Below are 26,466 nucleotides of genomic sequence, written 5' to 3'. Positions count from 1 at the left end.
TTTTGTGTTGCTCTTCCCCGGGACCTGTCACTCCCCACTGGTGTCTTGGCAGGTCTTTCTCTGGGGTACCGTGTTCCTGGGCAACAGTGCTTGATCTCGAGGTGTGGTGTGTGTGTCCTGCTTCCCATCAGCTCTACATCTCTGGGTACTCCCAGCAAACCCCTGCCAGTAGTAAGGCCCAGCCCACTGGAATCACGGAATCACACAGAATGGTTTGGGTTGGAAGGGATCTCTGGAGGTCATCTAATCTAACCCCCCTGCTAAAACAGGTACACCTAGAGCAGGTTGCACAGGAATGTGTCCAGACAGTTTTTTAATATTTCCAGAGAAGGAGACCCCACAACCTCTCTGGGAAGCCTGTTCCAGTGCTTGCGTGGACAGGGGGGGCTGGGGAGACCCCAGCAAGAGTGATTTGGTGGTGGTGTGCATGTGTGTGTGTGCGCATGTATGTGTGCCTGTCTGTCCGCCTGACTCTTTGTCTCTCCGTCCGTCTGCCTGCCTCTGTCTCTCCACCTGCCCATTTCTGCCTGCTTCCTTCTGTGTTTCTGCCTCTCCTTGCCTGTGCATCTGCGTGTGCATCTGTGTGTTTCTCTGCACGTCTTCTTGTCCCTTTGTCTGTCTGGCTCTGAGTGTGTGTATGTGTGCATCTTACTGTGAATGTGCCTGTCCCCTTTCGCGTGCCTGTACGTCCGTCTGTCTTTTTGTGTGTGTGTGACCTTGTCCATCTGCCCGTGTATGTTTGTGTGCTCTTTGTGTGTCCTTCCATCTGTCCCATCCCGTGCACCGCCCGCCGCCACAGCTCTTCAGCACCGCAGGGCACGGACAGCTCCCGCCGCCTTCCACCGCGGCGGCCCCGGGGGCGCGCACCGCACCGCACCGCACCGCGTCCAGCACCGCGCACCGCGCACCGCGCCGCTCCCCCTCCCCGCCGAAGCGCCCCGCCCCGCGCCCCGCTCCGCGCTGCGCCCCGCCCTGCCGTACATAAGCGCCACCGCCGCCGCCACTCGGGCTCCGCAGCCATGAGCTACAGCGCGGAGCCGGCGGCGCTGGCCGCCTCCTACCGCCACCTCTTCGCGGAGGCCCCGCGGCGCCCCGAGGGGTCGGCAGGCCGGCGGGCTCGCCCGGGCGCGGAGCCGGGGCTGGGGCGGGAGCTCAGCGCCGAGCCGCGGCGGGCGCGGGCCAGCGAGAAGGAGCAGCTGCAGGGCCTCAACGAGCGCTTCGCCGGCTACATCGAGCGGGTGCGGGCGCTGGAGGAGCGGAACCGGGCGCTGGCGGCGGAGCTGGCGGGGCTGCGGCAGCGGTCGGCCGAGCCGCGCCGGCTGGGCCAGCTGCTGGGCGGGGAGCTGCGCGCCCTGCGCGCCCGCCTGGAGGAAGCGCACGGGGAGCGGGCGCAGGCGGCGCTGGAGCGGGCGCGCCTGGCCGAGGAGACGCAGCGGCTGCGGGCGCGCTGCGAGGAGGAGGCGCGGGGCCGCGCCGAGGCGGAGCAGGCGCTGCGCTCCCGGCAGCAGGCGGCCGAGGGTGCCGCCCGCGACCGCGCCGACCTGGAGCGGCGGGCGGCGGCGCTGCGGGAGGAGCTGGCGGCGCTGCGCAGCGCCCACGCCGAGCAGCTGGCCCAGCTGGGCGCCGTGCTCCGCGCCGCCGCGCCTCCGGCACCACCCGGGCGGCCCGACCTGGCGGCAGCGCTGCGGGAGCTGCGCGCACAGTACGAGGCGCTGGCGGCCCGCAACCTGCAGGCGGCCGAGGACTGGTACCGCGCCCGCTGCGCCCGCCTCCACGAGCGGGCGGCCCGCAGCCAGGAGGCCGTGCGAGCCAGCCGGCGGGAGGCCGGCGAGTGCCGCCGCCAGCTGCAGGCCCGGCTGGCGGAGATGGAGAGCCTGCGCGGCGCCCACCAGTCCCTGGAGAGGCAGCTGCAGGAGCTGGAGGAGCGGCACAACGCCGAGGCCGCCGGCCTGCAGGTGAGTCGGGAGGCGCCGGGCACCGTCACCATCCCTTCCCTGCGCAGGGTCCTCGGTACCGGGCAGCGCCGCCCCGGCCTCGGTACCGTGCGGCACTGAACATCCTCCTCCCTTGCAACCTGCCCCAGCGCTCGCCACCTCCCTCCCGGCTACTGTGTAGCACCGGGCATCTTCGTCCCACGCAGTCGCCCCCGGCGCTGCACAGCATTGAGCATCTCCCCTCCATGCAGCACCGGCACTCCCCCTCCCCTGGTCCTGTGCAGCGTTGAGCATCTCCACTGCATGCAAAATCCTGCAGCGCAGCTCCACCCTCTGCAGCAGCCCCTCCCACAGTTCTGTGCAGCGCTGGACACCTCGACTCAATGCGGTGCCCCCCTGCACCGTGCAGCACCCAGCACCCCCGCTATCCCGTGTTGTTCTGCACTGCATGCAACACCACCGCCCCTCCATCCACCAGCACTACACAGCACCAACTCCCTCTTGCCTTCGGCAGTGCCTCCCCACGCAGGGCCACTGCCGCCGCAGCACTGCGCAGCGTCGGCCACCCCTGCAGCCTTCCTCCCCCTCTGGCAAAGGTGCTCTCTGCCCTACACAACAGATCCTGCCTCACCAGGGCATTGCCTGCTGCTTTCACCCTTTATCTATAGGCAGAACCCCAGAAAACAGGTTTCGCGGGGATCAGGGAGGGCCAGGACACTCCCTCCAACACCCCCTTCCTGCAGGGGACATCCCTGCACATGGCAGCTCTGTCTGAGGCATCACTCCATCCCTGCTCTATCCCTTTAGGGTCAGCTCCAAAATTGCCCACACATTCCCTGTCATTGTGGGTAATTCCTCGAAGCTGTCTGCCCAGGCTTGGCCCCTCGCCCTGTGGCCTGGCTCTTGGCACCTGCCCTGCAGAAATTGGAGCTCTGCAAACATTAAGGCTGAATTTGCAGCCAGATCCCAGCATCTCTTACGTCTGTGGAAAGACTCATGTGTGGCAGACACTGAGCACTCCATATCTCTTATGCCATTACCGCAGTATTACCACATTTTCTTGCTACAGGGAAATGTTCATGATTTATAAAAAAATAAATCCTGAGATTGTTCCATTACATAGCTATTAAATGATCTGTGGTTTCTAAATCAAGCCATTTCCTTCTAAATGCTGAAACAACCACCTTATATTATACCTGAAGGACGTTGTTATTTCACACCTAAGTAATGCCTTGTCATTTTCAAGGCGAAATTTTGCCAGACTCTAGAATTTGTGACTGTAGCTCCAAGCTGCTTGCAATCTTCCTGAATAGTTGAGGTCATCTTCAACAAACATTGTGGAAATAGGCAATATGCAGTATTTCCTGTAGCAAGTGAAAGGATTACACACAGTAATCTTCTTAAATAGTCTTGATGCCATGTGAAAAGAGGGATTCTAGGAAGAACCTGTCAATCGACAAAAAAACCCCAATGCAACTGGATTAAACAGCACCACAATTGAAATTGCTTTAGGGGCAGTATAGCAGCATTTTCCTACATGACCCTCAGGATCTTCTTATAGTGTGGTAATACTTAGGAATTTTTTGAGCAATGTGCTTGTGTAGCAGCTAAATAATTTCCCTGGCTGCAACCAGTGGAAAAGGATGGAAGTCTGTCTTGATAAAGAATATTCCTATTGTTCGAGCTTTTAAAGTGTTCCTGTAAACTGCTAAAGCAGGGGCATGTCTTTACATTTGTAGGCTATCCAGTCAAATCTAAACCAATACGTGAGAGTTTTCTGTTAGGGGACAGGTCCGCAATGATGTGGGGAAGAGGCTTTCTTCAACCAGCTGGCAGACATGGGATATAGAAGAGAGGTAGAGCCGGGATAACAAGGATAACCTGTTTTTAAAGATCATTTTGTTCATGCAGACTGCAGGCAGAGGGAGGGGGCTGAAGGCACAGAGGATCAGAACAGCAAGAGTGGAGCTGTCCTGGAGCAGGGTCACCCTGAGTCCCTGCCTCCTGTCAAGGCTTGGTGCAGCAGCAGTCTGGCTGCATCAGAGCAGAGGTTTTAATCTGTACTGCAGTGGCATCCACACACGTCCTGGGGCTTTTCAGCTGATGCCCCAATGGTTTCCTTGAACCCTTTCCCATTGCCCAGTCCCACCTCAGAGGCACAGCTCCGTGCAGCTCTCTTGCTGCAGGAGATGGTCAGGGCAGCACAGGTCAAGGCAGAGCCCCAAGGATGGCCCATGAATGTCCCACAAGGCGGATTGTGTCCAGCTAACTTGACTGTGGGATGCCACTTGCCGCATCCAGGATGAGGTGGCTCTGCTTCTCTGAGGGTCTCTGCTCAGACTGGGTTTGCTGCATCAGGCTCAGAGCAGCTCCCTGCTCCTTGGGCAGCTCCATGCCTCATGGCTGTCTCTGCACAAGGAAGGTTATGCAGGACACAAATGAGGGGACAGGTTGGGAATAAGGACAGGGACAAGATGGATGGGGATGAGGACAGGGACAGGATGAGGAAAGGGAGATGACAGGGACAATGTGGTAGGACAAAGCTCCTTTGCTGGAACAGAGGAGATGAAAGTAACTGCAAAGGCCCAGCTGTGGGAGGAGGTGCGGGGGAGCAGACGCTGGCCATTGCAGGGCTTTGCAGGCAGGGCTGAACCGTCACTTAAACACAAACTGCTTACTCATTCCTGCTCCAAATCACACTCCTCCAGTGGCACAGTGGGGTGGTCGACAGTGGGAAACCATCTGATTGGGAAGATCCCCATAGAAGCAGATTTCACTGCTTTCAGGCTGCTGCTTAGATACCTGGATCCATGTGGAAGAAAACCAGGCTGCTTCTTTTCTGACAAGAAAAAAAAAAAGAAAAAAATTTAGTCTGCTTTGTTAGCAGGAGATCTGGCCTTGGATTCCACCACACTGCAGGTAGAATGGGGTGTAGCAGCCATGGCAGAGCAAAGCTGATGGGAAGGATACTAGGAAGACGTCATTGTCCAGCTGAACACCCTGGCTCTTGCAGGGCAGGCCCCTGAATTTGTACCCCCCCCCCCAAATCCCTGCACTCAGAGCCCCCTGCTCTGGGGCTCTGCAGCATTTGCTGGGGAAGGTGTCAGACTTCCTGTCTCAGAGCCAGCTCTTCCCTCCTGCCCTGGCAACATCACCTCTCCTTCCACCACCCGGACACGTGTCCTAACCAACCCTTCCTGAGCCCCCCAGATGCAGACTGCAGCCCTTCTCCAGTCATCGGCTGCTGCAGTGCTGGGTGCTTTTGCTTGTCCCGCTAAGCCACCACCCCTGCTTTGATGATATTTAAGCCCAAAACTTCCCATCTCTCCCCAGCAGCTCTTCCCTCTGTAGCAGCTACCTCATCACCCACAGGACTGGGGACTCCACTGCTGTGTGCTACTCCCCCCGCCACCATCTCACAGACTCTGCTGCAGATGGGAAACCGTAAAATTTATCAATGTTTAAATCCTCCCCCCAGCGCCCATATTCACAAGTCATGCCTGGTGCTCTGCCTGCTTCTTCACCTCTGTTAGTGTGAGATTTCATGGTCCCAAGCTGCTGGTGGGATGTGCCATTGTGGACCAAGTTCCCACTACGATTTCCCTGTGTCTGTGATAGGCAGAGCAGAAAACCTGTGGGAGAGGTCCCTGCTACAAAATGTGGCCCTGAGCGCCCTTGCTTTTGCAGGACACTATCGGGCAGCTGGAGGATGACCTGCGAAACACCAAAAATGAGATGGCTCGGCACTTGAGGGAGTACCAAGACCTGCTTAATGTCAAGATGGCCCTTGATATTGAGATAGCTGCCTACAGGTAAGGCTGCTCTGACCCTGCGCTACCTGGCCACCTCCCAAACGCAATCCCCTGACCTCACCAAGCTGGGACATTTTCAAGAGCCCAGAAAATATCTGCCTATACACTCAAGAAGCAACACCATTGTGTTGCTCATCTCACCTGCCTGGACCAGCCATGCTCCTGCCTGGGGAGCAGCCATGGCTCCACGTCATGCCTCAATCTAGCCATCCCAGAAGTTGTGGTTTTACCTGGGGACAGTTGGGGTTGGAAACTTGTCTCTCTTGCAAAGTAGAAGTAGATGGAAAAGGCAGAGTCCCTCTGGTTCAGGGTTTTATTTTCCTGGCATTTCTGGAGGGAGAGGAGGGAGCTGGTCTCATGTACCCCATATTGCAAGTGCTCCAAAAGAGATTGACTAAAACATATGATTTTGAGACAGTCTTGTGGTGCAGTGTGACCTGAGCCAGTGTCTACCGCAGGCTGGGGTGATGGCCTGGAGTGCTCAGACTTACTTGCAGGTCACAGCACACCCTCAAGCTTTGCAGATGTTTCACGTGAGATGTCCCCAGACTAACCTCTTCCCTTGTGATGTGCTTGCAGGAAGCTGCTGGAGGGAGAGGAGAACCTCTTCAGCATGGGAAGTGCCGGCCTTTCAGCGCCCAATCCCCTCCCCAACCCCACTTACTCCTTCCAGCCAAGGGGCTTTAGTTCCTCTACTCTGTCCTTCATGGAGGAGGAGCAAGGAGAGGTTATTAAAGTGACCTCTAAAATATCCACCAGCAGGGCTGAGGTGTTTGGGGGGACCATAACCTCTGCCAAGAAAAAAGGAAGATTAAACCTGCATGAAGGAATTGTTGCGAATGCAAAAATGTAACCATCAGGTCCCCTTCTCTGTTGCATTTGATGGGGAACAGTCTCCACTCAGCCTTTAAATTGCCACTCTGGGCACAATGCCACGCTGGGCTTGTGGGAAGCCCCCCCTTAGAAACACGTAACCCCCCGGGGACACTGACCTAGGGCCGGCTTCCTCACAGGTCCTGCCATGCGGAGGCCGAGCTTGGCACATTGGTCCCTTTTAGATGGGGCAGGTAGCCAGATGCATGTTGGTGGTGGTTGTGGTGGCACCCACCATCCCTCCTTCCCTCTCTCCTCCCATGGCAGACAAGGGCGAGCTGGATGGAACTGCCGCTCAGTTGGCTCTCCAGGGAGGGGAGCGAGGGAAACAACACATTTACCACAACTAGTTTCAAGACTGAAGACTTTCACCTACTATCCAAATCCACGTATAGCTAAACTCTTCCTCCCTTGTGAAGTTGTAACTGTCCACTTTTAATCCCAGAAGCACAGAAATAGCCCTACTGGACTGTAATCACACCTGATGTCTGGTCTATGAGCCACTTTTTAAACTATAAGGAATGTTTTTTTTTTTTTCTGGACAACTCTGTCTGGTTTTCAGCAGCGTTAAACCAGCCAGGCACAGGCAGTTTGCTAGCAGCGGGCACAGGGCAGGGAACCGGTACTTCAGAGGTGCAGCACCTTGTCTGGTATCTCTGGCTCCAAAATATCAGGGTCTGCAGGGCCCCTTGTTTGGCTGCACAGTCACCACATGAAAACCTTGTGCTCACATTAGCATCGTGCCCCAGCCGGCACTGGGAAGCTGCAGGACTCCCAAACACAAGCCCGCAAAGCATCCTTATCTCTGCTCTAACTGTCCAATATGTGCCAAATTTGATATAGGATTTGCAACCATAGGTTTCCTTCAATGCCTTAAAATTGCCAGCGATCGCTTTTGCAAGAGCCGGAGACTCCGCGTGTGCTGAGTGTCAGTGCCCGGGCAAGGTTATTGTCACGAGACCTTACTGCCCTTGCGGTGGTGCCAGAGTAGTTCCTGGAACCAGAAAATCGTTTTCTCGCACTCTTTCCTCTTCTGTTGTAAGGCACAAGCTAATAAATAAAAAGAAAGAAATAGTTATGTGGATCAAACTAAGCTGTTTTGTCTTCTTTGCTGCCGATTCACCGTGGGGACAGAGATCAGTATCTGGCCTGCAGCAGGTTCAGTCCCCAGTAGTCCCTCCGGTCCCCTGCAAAGAGCTTGGTGTTGGGGTGCAGCTGCCAAACTCTGCTGCTGGGGCTGCAAGGCCAGGCTGGTCCCACCAACAGCAGCAGGGCATGTCTGGGTCTCACCCACAGGTGCCTGTCGCAGTGGCCCTGTATTGTAGAAGAGTTCATGGCCAGCTGGCCAAGGGAACAAGGTCTCCCATGGCTGAACACACCCTTATTTGCCCAGAAAATGGACTCTGAGGCTTTGATTTGCATCACACCCCTGACAGTTCAGTCCCCAGGTACCTGTCTATGTTTTGCCTTCACAGGTGAAGGTAAAGTGATTTACACAATAGCAAATGGAAGAAGTGGGGGTGCACCCACCTCCCAAGTAAATGCAGGAATCAAAGATGCCTGCAGAGGTGGTGTGACCAGCTCAGGCTTATACTTGGAAGATGCCCATGTTGTGCCCGAGACAGGCCTTTAGAGGAGCACACATGAGGACAGCAGGGCACGGGGGGAGCATGGGCAGCTTCCTGTGGGGTGTCCCTGCCAACAGCACCCTGTCCTGCTGCCTTCCTGTTCCTGCCTTGTCACACCATGTCATGGCAATCTGCTCCAGAGCCCCAGACACATGGTGTGACAACTACAGGCTTTCTCCACCAGTGCTGCAGACCAGGAGCAGCGCAGCCACTTCCCTTGACCCTGCTGCACCGATAACCTCAGGGACGATGCCCTGGGGGGCTGCTCACTGTGGGGTGATGGAGCCCTGGGGAGGGCAGCTCTGCAGGTGGGGAAGTGAGGGGCACCTTCTGGAGGCAGGGGAGCAGACTTGGGGCATAGCTGGGGCAGCACATCCCACCAGCAACCTCAGCATAGCAGCACAGAGCAGCTTGGGGTGCCCAGGCAGAGCTTAGGGGGAGGGCAGCACCTGCAGAGCTAAGCCCAGGGCACTGGCACATAAAAAACAAGGACAGATCAACCAACCTCCAAATATCTCCCAGCTCAGCTGTCAGTTAGGAAATGCAAACATGCAGCATTTCTCCCAAACCACAGGGGAAATAAAAGGCAGATGTGACTGTGCAGCTAATGTAATATATTCTGAACCTCAAATACCCTCCAGCGCTACTTTCTTTCTGTCCCTTGAGTACAAGCAGCCTGACTTTTCTTTCATTCCCAGCACAAGCCTCCATCAGGACTCCTGCTTGCTCAGCTGGCTGGATGCTAAAAACTGGGAATTTTACTTTGGCAATACCAATGTGGAGCGGCTGCAGTCGTGAAGGAGGGCAAAGGAGCCAGGGGAAGATCAGGTGCTGTTTTGGAAAACGGCTGCTTTGCAAGGGCCAGCTCCAGAGATTTCCTGCGTTTCAGGAGCTCTGCAGCATTTTGATGCTGTCTCATGGTGTTAAGCTCCAGAGGTGGGAGCGGGGCAGCAGGCAGGGAAAGGACCTAGGCGTTTAGGATACACTAGAAAGGAGCAGGCTGATTTTAGATTACCTTATGGTTTTGAGAGCCCCTCTGATGGGCTTTGTCCTTGTGATCTTAAAGCTTGGCACCTCAGAGCCTGTAAGTACACTGATAGCAGCAAGTGATTGACCAGCCCCACAAACACCCTCCCAGGACTGGGGGTGAGAGAGAGCCCTTACAGGAGGGAGACACCCCACTTTGCTGAAGGACAGAGCCTGAATCCAGGTGTTGTGCTGCAAGGGAAAAGCTCCCAAAGGGGGCCAGGGCTGCCCCCAGCTCTGCAGCAGCCTCCCAGCTCCCCATGTCCAGCCTCTGGCCACAATGTCTGTGTTGTGGGACCCTGGTATCCCAGTGCAGACACAGCCCCTGGGGACAGCTTGTTCTGGGCATTTCCCAAGGCTCAGCCCATTTCAGCTGCAGGACAGAGAAGGGACTGCTTAATGCCCAACTGAGGCACGCTGAGCTCCATCTACCCAGACCCTGTGGGCCCCAGATGGCTGCAGCTCCTGGGTGAGAAGGCTGAACTCCTCATTCAACACATGGCAACACGTGGCCCCTTCTTACGCTAAGGGAGGCCCATGTCTACACTCTCCTCATCTCTAGAAGAACAATGACAGCAGAAAGGGATGAGCCCGGCTTAGCATGTTGCCAATGCTGACTTCCAGCTGTCTCCATCCAGGCCTCCTTTTCTACCACTGTCTTCTTCAGGGTCACTCCTTTCACCTGCCTGCTTATACGCACCAGAAGGCTTCTACAGTGGAGCACTAAGCTGGAACAGGGCAATAAATCCTCCTTTGTGGTCCCATCTTTCTTACTGGGTTAAACACCAAGGCTGCCTGAGAAAAGGAGTGAGTCACACTGCAGATGCTTAAAGATTTATACCTCTGCAGAACCTCAGCCTCTCAGATAAAAGGCAGCTGCGGACACAGACCGCACCCTCGGCTTAAGAAGAACCAGAGAGCGGCCGTTACTCCACAACGCTGCGCTGCCTTCAATGCTGGGAAGAACTCCAGCCTCCACACAGGGGTGCAAACTCTCACCACAGGGCTGCCTGGTTGTTTTTTTCCCTGGATGGAGATGCTGGTCTGTGGTCCATGCAGCTGTGCTTTGGGGCTGCCCAGCTCTACTTGTTTTGTTGCCATGTAGGTGAGATGGGACAGTCTGTGCAGCCTGGAATGTTGGCTGGGGCAGGCCCAGGTCACTCTCCTGCTGCTCCAGTGGTGGAAGAGCCATTGTGGTCCCTGGAACCAGGGATCCTGGAACCATCATTATCCTGGACAGTTGTTCCTGCAACAACTGTTTGCACTGAGATGTACAGCTCCTTAAAAACAGAGAGAGTTGCTGCACACGGAGAAGTTTTGCTAATGATGCTTGTCCAGATACTGGAATTCATTAAAGAATAAGCCAAAGAAAAAGCAGCCAAAGACAAAACCCTCAAACATCTTCCTTTGGCAGGAATGCAAACATCTCCTTTTCCAGGCTGGGGGAGAACCCTGTCATTCTGCAAGAAGGAATCAATAGGCAATTTAGAGCAACGTCTCTTCCAGAACCTTTGGGCTGGATCCATCCAGCTCTGAGCACAGAGATGTCCTCAAGGAGAAGAGCTTCTTTTCCCTGTGGGTGACCCACGTAGAGCCCTAATGTCAGCAGCTGAACAGATGCATCTGAATGACCAAATGTCCACATCAGTGGGGTCTGACACTTTGAAGCAAAGTTTGTATCATAATAGCATGAGCAATTCCAGCTCATTCATGCAAATCTTCTCAGGCATATGGGAGTAAGGATCACTTGGCAAATGCAGTGTAACATGCCAACAGGGCACTGCTGGGCGTGGAGTGAGAGGCGGCTCATTGACCCTGTCCTGTCCCAGTAGATTCCAGCTGAACCAGAAGGGCTGCAGAGCTGGGGTCTGCAATTATGGGGCAGGAGGGATGCACTCCTGCAGCCTGGGCAGGAGTCTTCATCCAAAACCCAGATAAACCAGAGAAGAACCTGCAACTCCGTGACAAACAATTATATCCTTGTTAAAGCAGGATGTACCGCAAAGACATTGCTGCCCAGAAGTGGCTGCTCTATTGGAGCTCGACTGTGTCCATAATAACAAGAAGCAGGAGCAGTGTTCTCACTAAACACAGTCATACCTGCTTAGATGGAAGGGAAATACCCAGAAAATTTCAGAGTGCAATTCCAGAGTGCTAGGCATACATCCACTTGCTGCTTGTAGATGGGAGCAAAGCTCTCGGGGTGCTGTGAGCATCAGTTCTGACACAACAGAGGCACCAGAGTCCATTCCTATCACAGTGGGGTCAGCTCAGCTCCTTTGCCTTTGAACAGAGGCAGCTGCTGCTGCCTGAAGCCCCAGGAACACAGGAGACACCAGCTCCCAGCTCCCCTGTGCCCAGAGCAGCTTCGTAAATGCTCTGACACACACGTAGTCATTGTCTGAGATGGTGAACATGCACAGACCCAAGTGTGGTCTGTAAGAACAAGCTGTTTGGAGATGTCATTTGGAAAACCTGAGGTCAGACTGGAAAACTTCGTTTGCACTGAGGCTTAGAACATCATTAAGTTTAGGCAAATTTTCAATGGAAATGCAAAAAAACCTCCCAAGCCCCAGACACAAGACACCTCATTAGCAAATTCCTAGTCTAGCAAAGAGGCCTGAGAGCTGTATGAATAAGAATGCCTGGCAATGCTTAAATCAAGCCAAAATGTTTCAGCAAGCCAAAATACTCAGGCTAGATTCTTAAGGAAGCAAGGATTACAGGATCATACTGTGACTGAATGTCTCCTTTACCCCTAAACCCTTCCCCAGTCATTTTTTATGCTCATCAGCTTAGCTTCAGACACATCTGAAAGAGCTGAAGGTCCAAATATACCAAACTCCTCCAAGTTTCACGCAAGCAGGTGCATGGGTGAAACACTCATTAATAAGGGAAGCTCAACTTTTCAGACACCAGAAAACCCATTCAGAGGGCAGAGGTCATGAATGCCTCAACACCAAGGTAACTTTCATTGTGCACTCCTCTGCAACCAAAAGACAAAGCTGTAAAGGCAAAAAAACCCCAAACCCCAAAAGCCCACCCCAGAATGAAACAAGCTTATTTATTTTTTTAAACTGTTCAACAGCTACTTGTTTCTTAAAACCAGCTGAATCCTTTAGGTTGAACTTCTCCATAGATAACTAAATCAACCCACTTGTAGCTGGAACAACCTGCAGCACAACAAATTCAGCCCAGATGTTTATCACTTCACAAAATTTTAAACAAATAAAAGTGAAGTCTTCAAAAGAAACACACGTGGTTGCTTTGGTAACAGATACTGTTCCCAGTACTGTTACACCTGCATTCATGAAAGGGATCTCAATAGTTGTCTGTTAGTTGCCTGCCCTCACGTACCCAGCAGTAGCATGGAGCTGACACACACAGTGCTTTATAGAAATAATTGCTCTGGAGGGACAGAGCTGAGAAGTGAAGAACTCTGCTCAAGGTCATACAGCAAGTCAAGGACAGAGCTGAAAAGAGAACGAAGGTGCCCCTGTGTTCAGGTTACCCGCTCATGCAGAGGAAGACACCACTGCTCCTGTTCTGCATGTTGTGGCACACAAATGATCTGTTATTTTATTGCCATCAACAAGGGAAATGTTTTCCCATGTCCCAAGAGGAAGAAGGAGAAGATTGCAGGTTCTCGTGAAGGGTGTTTGGCTTCCTACCTGAGTTCTTACCTTTCAGTCTCCAGTATTTGCAAGAAAGGACACAATGGTTTATCGTGACCACAAGGTACAGAAATGCTTTGTGAGCAGCGTGCTCTGAGCACATGGTGGCACCTTGGAATGACTGGTTGCCTCCCAGCACCAGGTGAAACGGGCGCCAAAGCAGCTCTCCCAGGAACACGCTATTTTTCTCGCTCTTTGCCAAGCACCACCACCCACTTTTCCACTGTTAATGGCTCCCTTGGAAAAAAACAGACATTTTAATATTTCATTTCCAAATAGACTATCTTAACAAGCAATTAGAAAATATAAGCTCTCCTTTCCACTTTGAGAAATATTTCTTCTTTTCTTCTGCAGATCACTGCTGCTTCAAAACAAATATATTGTTGTTATACTAAATCAAAACCCAGTAAAGACGGTGATACAGCTCCAGCAAGAATTATGCAGCTGCAGGACAGCCAATCAATGTTGCATTTCACCTCATGGATAAATGGATTACCATTTATCTCTCAAGAATAATAAAATTTGACCTGTTCACTGATTAAATCTGTATCTATGGCAACTGTCTGAAACCTCAGCAAATGTAAATATCCCTTGGCTCATTCAGCAAGGGTGTCTTAAAGATGACATGAGTAAGATTCAACATATGATCACCTTGCTGCTTCTCTTTGTGCTGAACTAGTCAAGGTTACAGAGAAGGAGAAGGTAGAAAAACAAATAAAAAGCAAAAGGCATGAGAATGTGCCATTTGCAACATTCCACCTCTCAGCAAGTATCTATCACAGCAGAATAAGTATATTTTAAAGTACCTGAACATTCAGGCTGGCACCTGGTGCACTCCATTGAGCACGCAGCATTTTAGAAGATTCAAGTGGACAACTCGACCATCTCCCTTTAAAAGATAGAGATGTAATACAGAAAACCTCCTATTGTCTCTGTTAATAGGCGCTCTCCCAACTGCTGGAGTAAATCCTCCTCCCTACTATTTGTATGGAGCACGAATTTCATAATAATGATACACCACACTGAAAAAAAGGGAAAACAGAAATGCCAGGGATGTAATTTTAATTTGTCAGAGACTTAACATGCATTGACATAAATCATTGCACATGAATGCCTGATGATTCCCTGAAAATAAATTCAACACAGACTAGTATTAGACAAGCCTGAATTATTTTTTAGTAGAACTCAGTGGTTGTTTCACATCTATGGAAATCAGTGTTCGGGGTTCTCCTGGCTCATATGTGTGTCACAGTCTGGTGGCAATGCAGATCAAGGCTGGGTGCAATATCGGTGTTCAGAACATAAATGTTATACATTGCCACATAGCATCCCTCCATTTAGAGGGCTCAGCTGGACATTTCACTAGTGTCTTCAGTTTTTTCTTATTACACTAAATCTGTATTAAACACAAAGAAAACCAGCAGAACATAACCAACATGACTCAATGCTCTTGACTTGATTGTAGCTGGATTCTGCATTTATAAGAGCTCCTGACACTAGGGTTCACCATCTCCTCTTGCTGGGAGTTTGCAGATCTGTAAAGCGACTCAGACTTATGCAGCAGTACAAGCAGTACTTAATTAAGATCCGTGTTAGCCATGACATTGCTAAGTAGGTAACCAGAAAATAAAACCAGAATTATTTCATCAAATGAAGAAACAATAGTGGCTGTAAAATAATGAATGAGTCCAGGCACACCTTCCCTTGCTTCCAGAGCACAAAGCTGGCTCACATCCCATGAGGACAGAGATGCCACCCCATAGACGGCCTGTGGTTACAGCAGCTCTTCTATCATCAGGACCAAAAGTGACTGGAGGAAAGCCAAGGTTAAAAGGAGACCAACAGAAATAAAGCAGCAGCAGGAGAGCTGAAAGAAGATTGGCACATTTTGAAGCAAGCAGACCGATTATCTTTATGCAGGAAACCACAGAGCCCACAGCCAAAGGTCACCCTGCTGCACACTGAGGTGCCAAGCGGAGCCCCAGGGGTGTTGCAGGCACCGGAGAGCAGAGAAAACGTCAGTGCCTTCAGGGTGCGCTGCGGGGTGACAGAAAGCAGGATGTTCAGCGAGTAAAACAAAGCTAAGAATATGCTTTCTGAAGGCAGGTGAGAAAGAAATCAAGAGAGAGGCAGACAAATGGGAAAGAAGAGGTCACTAAGCATTCATATCAAAATACCACAGGCAACAGAGATTCCATCCTCCTCATTAAACCACTGAAGGAATGATGTGGAAAGACTTGGCCTTCTACATTTTAGCTGGCATGTGATTTATCCTACAGAAAATATCTCCTTATAGATATTGCAGAAGTCCTTTTTTAAAAACAGATAAACAATAACCAAACAAAAAACCCACACAAAACCACCCCAAACCAAAAACCAAACAAAACCACGAAAAACCCCCAGAAACTGACACTGACATCAGAGCCGGGGCAGCAGAGTCATCTTGAGGCTATGCAAAAGTCAGTAGTATCCTAGAATGACATTAATTTAAATTAACTATCAGCTTCTACATAGCTGTTAAACTTTGAAAATAAGCCCTTCTGTAGACATGAAGTTCAAGCCTGAATTAGGGGAGAATTTGCAATGTAAAAGGTGACTACACTGTTATGGAGGAAAAAAGGGGTTCTGTAACTACTCAGGATTATTTCCCCTGTATCTGGGCTAAAAAAAAATTATCTTGACATCTTTACTGACCTATTTCTCACTGAAATCCTCATTAAAATGAAAGTCCCAGAAATCACATAGTACTTCAGCAAACGATGCCGCACAGTTAGCTCCAGTGGAGATTCTGGTATTAAACTACCCATCACCCTGCAAGCCCCTAATTGAAATTTGTCATTTGAATAACCCCAGAGCATATCCAGCAGTTTCAGTATCATTTGCTATTAATTTTGAGGCTGACATAGGGAACATGACACCGACATATAAGAGCTCAATTTTAAATTGGCTAAAATAAAGTTTATTTTACTGTTACAATATATAATCTCTTATCAACACAACTCACAAAGTGTTTACAAAATAATCTCACTTTCTGCTGCATTTTAAACACTACTTTTATACAAACTTTAAAGGTAAAATAGGAATTCGTAGCTAGAAATATTTTTGTTACATTTTTTAGAAGCATCACAAGTATTACTTCAAATAACTTTTTCTTATGGTGTCATCTTCAGAGGCAAAACTGAATGTTTATTGTAAAAACCTGAGGAAGGATTCATGAAAGCTTTCTTTAGACAAAGGATGCCAGTCCTCTTAGGTGGACAGTGAGCAAGTGCATTTGAGCCAACTTAGGTGCCCTGAACCTCCTTAAAAAGGAACCTCCTCCCCTTCCCTACACTGATATAGGGAATGAGGGGTGCCTGGCGCATGACAGGAGCTGTCGTGAATCCCCGGCACTGATGACCTTGTATGCAACAAGACCATGACACACAAGGCTCTGGTCCTTAATGCTGCGCAAGAAATCTTAAACAGAACAGAATTTGAAGTATTACAGTTGCCACAAAACCTAGTATTTTAATATGTTCAAAGTTACCTAATATCCTCTGTGAATCTGGTAGCAACAGACAAGTATTACATTACTGAGCCCTGGTTTCCACTACAATGCACTAATACATATTAGAAGGAGTGCGAAAAGCTACCACTGCTGCTAGAAAGAAATGTGCTGAAGTGAAAAGGTTGATGCTCCTGCCAGTCAACAGATTTTACATGACTGCAGAATCAGGCTGACAGTGATTATTTTACATACGGCAAGCAGGCAGAAAGAGGTGCTACTTTTACTTTTTTTTCATGCATAGTTTAACCAGCTTATAGCCAGCTCATCTCCATTTAAGACTAGAGATGCATGAGCCACCATTTGGTATAAGCCAAACTACCAGCAAATATATTTCCAGTGCAAACAAAATTGTCTTTCTTCACGAAAAACTAAATTTAATGCTACTTCTCAAAAAACAATGCTTATGATGCATCATTTTCTACCTATTTTGGTCTATGTTTTTGTTTCCTTCCTCTCCCCAAATCGCATCCCAAGACAGATGATCATGTTACTATTTTTTTTTTTTAGGCAAATGACTGTCTCCTCCCCAGAATAAGTTATACTGCCCACTGAAGAACATCCCTGAGAGCACTGCTCTAAACACTTAAAAAGTAAGCAGTATCTTATAGCTTAGAGGAAAAAAAAAGACTGCTCACCTTGTGAGATCTTGTGGTTTTAGAAAGTGAAAAAAAAGAGGCAGCTATTCTGAGCATTTAAATTCCCTGAGCTGAGTGAAATTTGAAGACAGTAATTTGTAACACAAAACATAGCAACATCTATAGCTGTACTTACAGAAGCTGTAATTTTTTTTACAGTGGTAATGTCAGACACTAACTTACAAGCATACAGCAGTTAGCAGTGGTTCCTTTTACTTGCTTCCTGCCACAGGAGATATGATGACCTTCTTTGGTGAAAAACAGCAGTGACGAAGCTTGACAAGCCGGATTCTTTTGCCTTCTGATGTTCTAGTGATCTTTAAGTCACAGCTAGTGGAGATACTACCAGGCCATAGTGCAGTACAAGTAAACCATCCTAGAGAGAAGAGAAAAGAAAGAAACTGTATTATCATATCACTTCACCTCCTCCACGAGGCATTTCTGTCTCCACCTGGTACGACATTCACTGTGCAACAGAACCTCAGCTTCAGTCTCTCTCACTGTTTTATACCATGTCCCTTTCATATGGCAAATACAAGTTTTGAAATATCAAGGCAAATAATTATACTCCCCTCCGCTCTCTGAGATGGACAAGGAATTTAAAATAATAATTTAAAAAAGGTAAAATTTGGTACTTTGTTTTTATTTTAAAATTAAAATGGAATTATGTTATCCTCATACAATAGGGTCTTGTTTACAATTCATGCTGCTTTCCAGATGATACTGTGAGGTAGGAAAAAAAAAAAAAAGAGGGAAAAAAAACCACCAAAACAAAACACTGAAGCAGTTCTAGAAGGTGCTGCCAAAAGCTGTACTGGAAAAGCCCAGACTACTGCTACACATTCATTAAGTAACGAATATAAGGGATAAAAACCCAATCAAACAAAAAACCAAAACACATACAACAAAAAACAACTAACCAAATCCACCAAAACTCCCCCCAAAACCCCAAACCAAAACAAACTGTTAGTCATGTTTCTCATCTTCCAAGACTGCTCTACATAATAAAGAAATCTTTCACCTGTGAAACAGGACACTTCCCAACTCATTAGTCTCACTTATGTCACTTAATTCACACACAGTCTGCTTCCACTATTGATCCACTGGGAATCTGACTTGTTGCATTAGACCTATTTATATGGACAGGCTTTAATAAAAGTTTTCTTTTGAAGAGAACTGCATTAATCACAACTGACATGTTAGAACTTCAACCATATTTTGCTTCAGACGTTTTTGTCTATTAACACATAGAACCTGAGATATATTCCAGAGAAGATACACAGTTCTGTGTGAGGAGGTATACCAGCACATTAAATAAAAATCTTTAATAGAAAAGTTAATTACAAAATAACCCCAACAACAAACGCGCAGTAACAAGACTGCTGCCACTTTCTGTATTATAATACATTATCAGTAGAAAGCACTATATTAGTCTAATCACAGTGTTTTGGAAGAATACACGTATTTTTAAACAAAAATTTGTTATCTATGTAAAAATGCTTTTGACTGGTTGGTGTACCTTCAATTACTCAAAAAATCAGAGCCATTTTGCATCGGAGAAAATTTAACATTAAGAAACGGATCTCAAAAAGACTCAAGAGAAGAGAACGTGCTTTTCCACACCTCCATGACATGCTTTTTTTCTTCCCTTGGGAATTCTTTTCAGACAGTGCCTATCAATACCTTTATGTTCTGTCTGGAACATGATCTCTTACTAGAAAAATAGCCTTGTTTTGTCTCTAGCACCACAAAGCTCTTTCAGCAGAAAACCACCCTAATTGCTGCTGTGTAGAATTGTTTTACTCATTCTTCTACCATTAGTTTCTTTGTCTGGCAGCTAAATGATGCCACTGGAAAGAAAGCTACTGTTCTAGGGGGAAAAAAAGGAAGTACAGTATAGTATTTTCAAGGGAAAAATAAAGTGGAAGAGCTATTGGAGTTTTCAAATGTGACGGTGAAAGAAAACATATTCATAACAAGGGAGAACAGATCTACAATGGTGATACTTTGATCAGTTTAGCCAACACGCTCTTTTAGTAGGACCTGAAACTGCTCCTGGCTACAGACTTTGTCATGTACTTAAAGAGGAGATTAATATTCCAAGACAGGAAAAGAGAGCGCTAAAAAAGGAGCCAATATTTTAAAAAGATTAAAATGTAAAGTTCTAAGAATGGCCATACCAGGACAGATCAAATGGCTACCTGCCCCCATGGTGAAAGTCTAGATAAAAGCATATGAAAAGGGCAAGTATGCTACCTCTTTATATAATTTTCGAATTTCAAAAGCCTTTCTCAGGAATTTCCTGAGCCCTAAGCCAAAGTAGCTTTGTAGCAAGCATCTTCTGATGATTTTTCTTTTATGAATGTGGTCTGTCACTTTTAAATCTACAAACTTCTGGCATCCACAAGTCAAATCTAAGGGAAATCAAACCCAATTTGCATCACTGGAGATGGCGATGTCAATCATAAGATCATGACTGAAAATCTGTAAAAAAGGGATTAAAAATGCAGGCACTGAGAAAAGTGGATTGAAGTATTCAACTGTCAAAAACAACCAGAAGGGTCAAGTTGGAAAAAAAAGGACAGCACATTAAAACACCTATCGAAGAGATCATGTTCAGGCTACAGCAAATATACATGTTTCCTAACTCTACAGGTGATACAAACAGCTTCAGAGCAACAGCAAACATGCTTTGTGAGTTCCATGCAGCTTAACTTCTGTTTAAAGGATACTTAAGATGAGAAAGGAGGGCCTGCTGGAGAGTAGATGCCAGTCAACCTTAACTTCAACAGAACGGAATGGAAAAAAAACTACAGGGTTTTTAAAAAATATGTACCTAATCTGAAATCACTGTATCTTTGAAACTGGGTCCATCTTTTTGAAACACCCTGTATTTTATTCCTGTGTTATTAGTGTCAGCTTACTAACTTTCCTTCACCTTCTCATTCTGTTAATAACCAGAAATCCACTGCTGACTCATAAAAGGATAAAAGAGGAGGCAGGAGCTTTAACTCATTTACTCAGTGCCCAGTATAAAGTGGGATGACCGCATTTCAATATGAAGATAGGATCCTGATTGTCCTCATTTCTTGTTAGGTAGAACAGGTACTATGAAGTTACTTATGAATGTCTTGGCACACAGCATGTTGTTACACCTTCAGAAACGTAAACTTCCTCTTTGTGCCTGGTAGCTACTTCAATAGAGAAAATAAGATGCATTCAAACGTCCTTTTTTTGAAGAACTGTGGTCAAAGCAAGTTTTCCGTTCATGCAGAGTTTCCTAAAGGAAAGAAATATTTATACAAGACAATGCTACAATTTATTATTTAACAAATGAGTTTTCAAATGGTAATTTGGCAGTAGGACATATCAAGAAATTATCTACCTACACAGGATATATCCCTGTTAAACCGAAGGCCAAACTCACTACAATTCCTTCTATACAAAGAGAAGTTGAGAGTTAACCCAGTACTGGCACTGCTTACTCTGTAATCTGTCACTTTTTAAGTATTATACATTTTTATATATGTTCAGCTGCTTTTTCTAGATACTGTTCTTAAAAGGAAATTCAAACAGAGAATAAGCTCTTGCTGCTTATTACAAATCTCAAATAAGGTAGCTCAGACACACCTAAAAAAAAAAAAAAGCGCCTTTCTTCCAGAAAAACTCTCCATTGTTCTTTGCCATACATTTGTGAACCTGATGTAAAAAAAAAAAAAAAAAAAAAAGAGGAAAGGATCCTACCTGTTACACCCAACTATAAACTTTAGAGTGGAACTGACAGACAGAAACGTCACAGTATATACACCTTTTGATGTTGTAAAAGCAGCTGCAAGAAAAAGTGGGGCCACTTCCCAAATTCAATATCCCCATAGCAAAGAGTAAAACACTTCTATAGCAGATGTGTGCTAGAGGGTCACAGTAATTAAATTAGATCACAGTTCTTACTGCTTAACTCAGGAGAGACCAAAAAATTATAATGGTGTTTGGTTACAAAAAGGTGAGAGTTACAAAGAGAGCATTATAATCTGCAAGACCTCTTTGCCAAGGGCCAAGGACATAAAGGAGCTGTTCTTTTTAGCTTTTCCCATGTGTGAGCTCATTAAATCCGTCAGTGATGCAGAGCTCTGAAGAGGCCAGTGTCAGACAAGTGAAAACAACCACCAGCTCAGATCATGTTGCATTTATGCAGCAGAGAGGAAGAAAGTAATGCAAGGAAGAAATTACATTATATAGTTAATAACAAGATTCCTTCCTCAGCTATTTGATCAAACTCTTAATTACAGGTAAATCTCAATGCCTGGCAACAAAATTGAGCCTTTAAAAAAAATTCTATCAATGCCTTTGATCTCTCCTTGCAGTAAATTCCACAAGTTTTACACTGTTTTAAAAATTAAGCAAAGTTGCTTCTTTTTTTATAAATTCTGTGCAGCAATTTTTTAATGTTTTTGCCCTAAACAGAGTTAGAAATCCTATTTCCAAGTAATTAGAAAGATTCAACCAACAACCCAATTTCAGAAACGTTAAAATATCTTGAGATCTACAAGATCGAACAGGATTTATTCCTGATTTTTTTTAGCCTTTTATCCACTACTCAGAAAGTAACACGTTAATTTTCTACATTCAACCACTAAAATCAGTTGCCTGTTTACTCCAGTTAAAACAACCCAAACAGGTTACTATGCAGCACATATGAAGAATATCTGTTTTACCATCAGATCATACTTGATCTTACCACACCTGTCGGAAAGGCACATAGTTATTCAGAACAACTAAAATCCTGCTAGTTTACACATACAGGAGACTTTAATTTACTGAGGCTGTAAGGCATCACTACAAATTGTTACTCAGTAGGGAAAAAAATACCAAAAATCTTCACAAAACAATCTTGGGCATTTAAGAACCACTCAAGAGGAACAAAAAGCCCCTAAAAATTACAGTGATTATGGCCCAGAAAAATATATTACACACAACATATATTATGCTGCATCGCATTGGAAGAAACTTCCAATGTAAATGTTGCCAAAGAACACATGTTAAACTTAATGTCTTTGGCAAAGAGAAACTTATCTGCTTTTAAATCACTTTTCTCAGCAAAAAGAATAACTGCTGACATGAATGAACTTGCAAGTGAAAAATGTGATTCAGAAGAGCAGTTATTTTTCTCCTCCAACAGTTGACTCTATTAATCTATTTAAAAAATCCCAATGTTTATTCCTTTAAATGACTTTGTATTGCATAAGTAGCTACTGAAGCTATTTTCTTCGCATGAAGCACCTACAATGAACCTCAGAAACTGGTAAATGACACTGGCACTTTTGAGGAGCACTTCAGCATCCTAGCAAGAGCTGTCAGGGGCATTCCAAGCTCCAAGAATCTTTTGGAAAGGTTGGAAGGTTATGATGTCACGAGACGTCCTTGGAACTTAATCCAAAAATCCATCAAATGTTCCTCTGTAGTTCTAGTCTCACTGGGCCAGGACAATTATGGCCCTCATTGAATTTCAGGTCTTGGTGAAAAAAACAACCCCTGCCATTTTTAGACTTGAACTCTTAATTTCTCCCCCCCCGCCCCGAATAATTATCTAAAAACATTTTCCGATTTTTTTTAATCCTAGAAATGCGTCTTCTTGATTTCTTCAAAATATAACGTGAGACTATAAAACATGAAAATGTCGCAACTATTTCAATATCAAAAAAGAAGCAACTGTGGTTTATTTGCAACATTCCTACTCTAACTATTTGGCACCCTAAGAGGTTTCGTAAAAAAACAAATAAAATAAGAAAAATTAAAGATGAACTTGATCTTTCAAATTCCCTGACAAAAGTGATTATGAAAGCACAAGACTTCACAAAAAGCAAAGACCTTTTTCTGTTTGTTTGCATAAGAGAGCAGGCTTGCAAGAGTTTATCACTAGTGTACTGATTTTATAATAATGAGACTTGAAACATCACTGGAGAATGTATGCTGAGATAACTGTTCTTTTTGCAGAGCTGCTGACTAGTACTTAGCCACTAAACATCAATCAGGCAGACCCAATTCTGACAAGAAATGAGAGACACTAAACTCCAACTAGGCAGATCCATTTCTCACAAGAAATGGAACTGATGCTGTTTTCCTTAAAGTTCTTCTCCAAGAGCATTTTTCATACATTAAAAGCTTTTGTGCTAAGATGAAGTCTAAAAGCATGTACATTTGACTATAGCCCTGAATTGAGAAATAAATCATCTTCCTCTTATTTACTGATGCTTTTACTAGAGGGTACTTCCATCACCATGCGTTGATTGCTGCATTGACTTAAAAATGAAGTCATTACCTTAGAAGCAAGTTTGTTACCAGTGCCACTTCCTCGTGGCTTCTATCCCCTGCACCCCAAAACAGGTTAGGTACGTTTTCATTTTTTCTTCTTATTATATAAACAGCTAAGACATCAAGTATGGCATTTATTGCCTTTCACTGCAGAAACAGGTACACACCATAAGCCTCAAAGATTTTTCATGTCTGCTAACACTAATCAGCACGAGCCACATATGTCTGCCCTGACCATGGGGATCACTCCTGGTTACTCAAATCAGGTACTGGTGATGCAATGTCCAAGATACCTTGAAATCAGCTTTCCACTTCTTGCCCTGACACAGAAGCCCCCTTGTACCATGAAAGGGCTCAGCAGGAAATTGAAATGTAAAAGATGGTGCATGTATGTGCGCAAACAAGTAGAGAACTGAATTTGCTACTATTTTAGCCTTTCTGCCGTGTGCTTAGATTGCTTTTCAAATAGAATACCAATCTAATTCCCACTTCTCCCCCCGTATTAAACATTAACTTTTCAGACTTCCAAGTTTAGATTAATCTACAGTTTACCATACATCACGATTTTATATCTACATTTTACTATGCACTGGCTAGACTACTTCACTGTTTTTGCTGCACTTCTAAAATTTTGTGACCTTTCCCATTATAAACATGCTTGAAAAGATTCCCAAGGAAATAAAAAAAATGCTTTCTTATTTGCAGAACCAGCAGTCCTTAAGACAGTAAATTATCAACAAGAAGCAGCTGACTATACACTCATGCTGTGATCAGGACCGGTATAATATGCATTGAGCATATTAATTGCATTCATTACTGTGTGTCTTTGGTTTGTGCTTTTATGAGCAAGTTTATTCCCCTGACCCAGTCACAAGGACAGCTTTATTCAGGATGCTTCAGCCCTTTGATTTCTTAAAGAGATGGAATTACCAGGGAGGAAAACAATGAATGTTAATTGAAAGAAATGTTGGTATAATTTATCATTGATAAGACAGCAACTTGTTTCAGAATAGAAAAAAACCCACCAAAAAAGCTCATATCCAGAACATCATCCAAGCATCAAGAACACTCTTAGCACATGGTAAACTTCTCAACTCTATTTACAATATAAAAAAAATTTTTCATAAGCCGGAGAGGTTTTTTTTTTAAGTGACTTATTTAGAAAAGTTGGTACTACCTGATAGCTTAAGAAAGAAGTCTTCTATTGTAAAATAGAAAACCTGGAACAAAGCCCCAGATGCCACACACACCTGTACTGCACTCTCTCCTATGGCTTGACGAATTTCCCTCAGTGTCTGGTAGTGTTCCAGCAAGTGATCACCACATATTATGTCTACCTGTGAAAGAAGACAAACATGGTCAAGTTCAACCTGCCTTTGGACTAGTAAAACAGTACCAAAGCCTTTTACACGTCTTTAGAAGAGTTTAAGTCTAGCACGTTAGACACTAAAGCCATCTTTACCTTTGTTGGTCAAATGTATTTAGCATGCACAGGACTATTATGCTGCCCTAATGCTACCCACCCCACACCTCTAACATGGGGCTCACTTCTGGAACAGAGAGGACAGTTTATTGTTTCACTCCCAGTTTGGTGCATTCGCTGAAAAAAGCTGTTCAGTAATAAATGTGATGAATTTAACGAGAATTTAGATCATGTATTACAATGATCCCACAAACATCCAGGGTCATTCATCAGTTGCAAAAGAGGGCAAGTCATTTGTGCCACTGACAGAAAATGAGCCATTGTTTCCCCTCACTCTTACCTTTAGTAAGAAAACACATGAATAAGTCTGCTTAATATGACTGTTTGGAAGAAGTGTTTTAATAGAAAAGAACAGCTCACTGTATGCCACTGTCAGCAATTACTTCACACAGTCCTCCTTCAAAATGCAATCAATACTTCTGTGATGCAAGTGAAGGGCAAACTCAGCAATTCTAAGCAACATCCTCTGCTGCAGCTAAACTATGCCAATGATGTCTGCAACTCTGGAGGAGGCAATTCTGTTAAGTAACTGCCCTCAAAACCAGTAATTTTTTGGGAAAAAAATAAGCTTCTTTATAAAATTACTATGAATTCACTGTGCATAATGTAAGTCCAGTCTCTAACATTCCAAATTAGAGCAGCTAACACAACACTCTCTCAACTACAGCTTGGTTACAGTTTCCTTATAAGCAACTTCTAGACAGGGAAATGAGAAGGCTCTCATCTGTGAATTACAATGACAAAATCTCAGAATTAAGAGCATTGAAAATGAGCGCTCTGCTTTCTGCAAGGAAAATGTCTAAGCTCTGCCACTGCAGTAGTCAGGGAGCATACTGCAATATCATTACGTATTCTCTCGTATGGCCACTTTCTGCTATATGAGGCACTCTGTGCTTCAGCTATTCAATTCCCCTGGATTCATGCTCTTCTGCACGCTGACCCACTATCTCTCTCTTGAAAACACTGAGGAAGATTTATGCTTCGTGCTGCATTATTCTGAGAATCAGGAACACAAGAATTCTCCTTAACAGCTGAAAAAGGACTAATTCACTTCACCATTGTATAGTATGAGAACGATGCAAAACACTCTGTTCATGTTAGGTTGAATCTTAATGTGCAGAAGATTTAACTGCCTAGTATTACTTCTGCTTTTAGCTTCTAGGAGGAAACCAGCAAGTAAAAACTAATCTGGACATAGCATTAAATATTGATTAGATATTGATTCATATGTACACACACACATATATTTAGTATCCATATTTGATGTATTTAACCCAGAACCTGAAAGATTTTTTTTTTGAAAGTTGGTTAGTTATTTTTGCTGTTTCACACGTATTCTAGCCTCTATAGTAATTACTGCAGAATTCAATTTCTTCTCCTCAAATTAATGCAAGAAGTTTCTTTAGCTTCATTTTGAGGATATTTTTATTTGTTCAGAATATCTAATCACCACCATCTGAAAGCTACACAGACTCTCACTGAGAGGAAACCAGCAAATGAAAATACATCCTCAGAATCATGAATAATTTATATCTGATTTGC

The 26,466-nt window shown here is 45.8% G+C and overlaps 2 protein-coding genes across 5 annotated transcripts in view; one reads left to right on the top strand and one right to left on the bottom strand.

Moving 5' to 3' along the window:
- The first annotated feature begins 735 nt into the window (after positions 1–735).
- Positions 736–7,663, top strand: INA (internexin neuronal intermediate filament protein alpha). Its single transcript, XM_065639211.1, is given in 4 exon segments — positions 736–894; positions 897–1,955; positions 5,622–5,746; positions 6,326–7,663. Coding segments are annotated over 4 exon segments (1,617 nt in total). The 3' UTR covers positions 6,600–7,663.
- The window catches only part of PCGF6 (polycomb group ring finger 6), a 32,126-nt gene continuing 13,128 nt past the window's right edge, over positions 7,469–26,466 (bottom strand). The window contains exons 9-13 of one of the 4 annotated variants that reach the window (XR_010606469.1): positions 24,692–24,778; positions 17,316–17,508; positions 13,754–13,836; positions 12,957–13,184; positions 7,469–7,669 (exon numbers count right to left, since the gene is read on the bottom strand). Coding sequence is in view for 3 of the 4 variants with exons in the window: in XM_065639212.1 (XP_065495284.1) it covers positions 20,329–20,412; positions 24,692–24,778 (171 nt within the window). In the remaining variant the exon portion in view is untranslated. Of the gene's footprint in view, positions 7,670–12,956; positions 13,185–13,753; positions 13,837–15,936; positions 17,509–20,287; positions 20,413–24,690; positions 24,779–26,466 lie in introns of those variants that run through there. The other 3 variants (XM_065639212.1, XM_065639214.1, XM_065639215.1) reach the window with 3 other exon arrangements.

This window comes from Caloenas nicobarica, chromosome 7, assembly GCF_036013445.1.
Source record: "Caloenas nicobarica isolate bCalNic1 chromosome 7, bCalNic1.hap1, whole genome shotgun sequence".
In the NCBI taxonomy this organism is placed as follows: domain Eukaryota; kingdom Metazoa; phylum Chordata; class Aves; order Columbiformes; family Columbidae; genus Caloenas; species Caloenas nicobarica.
This window is presented reverse-complemented; position numbering and strand designations above follow the sequence as displayed.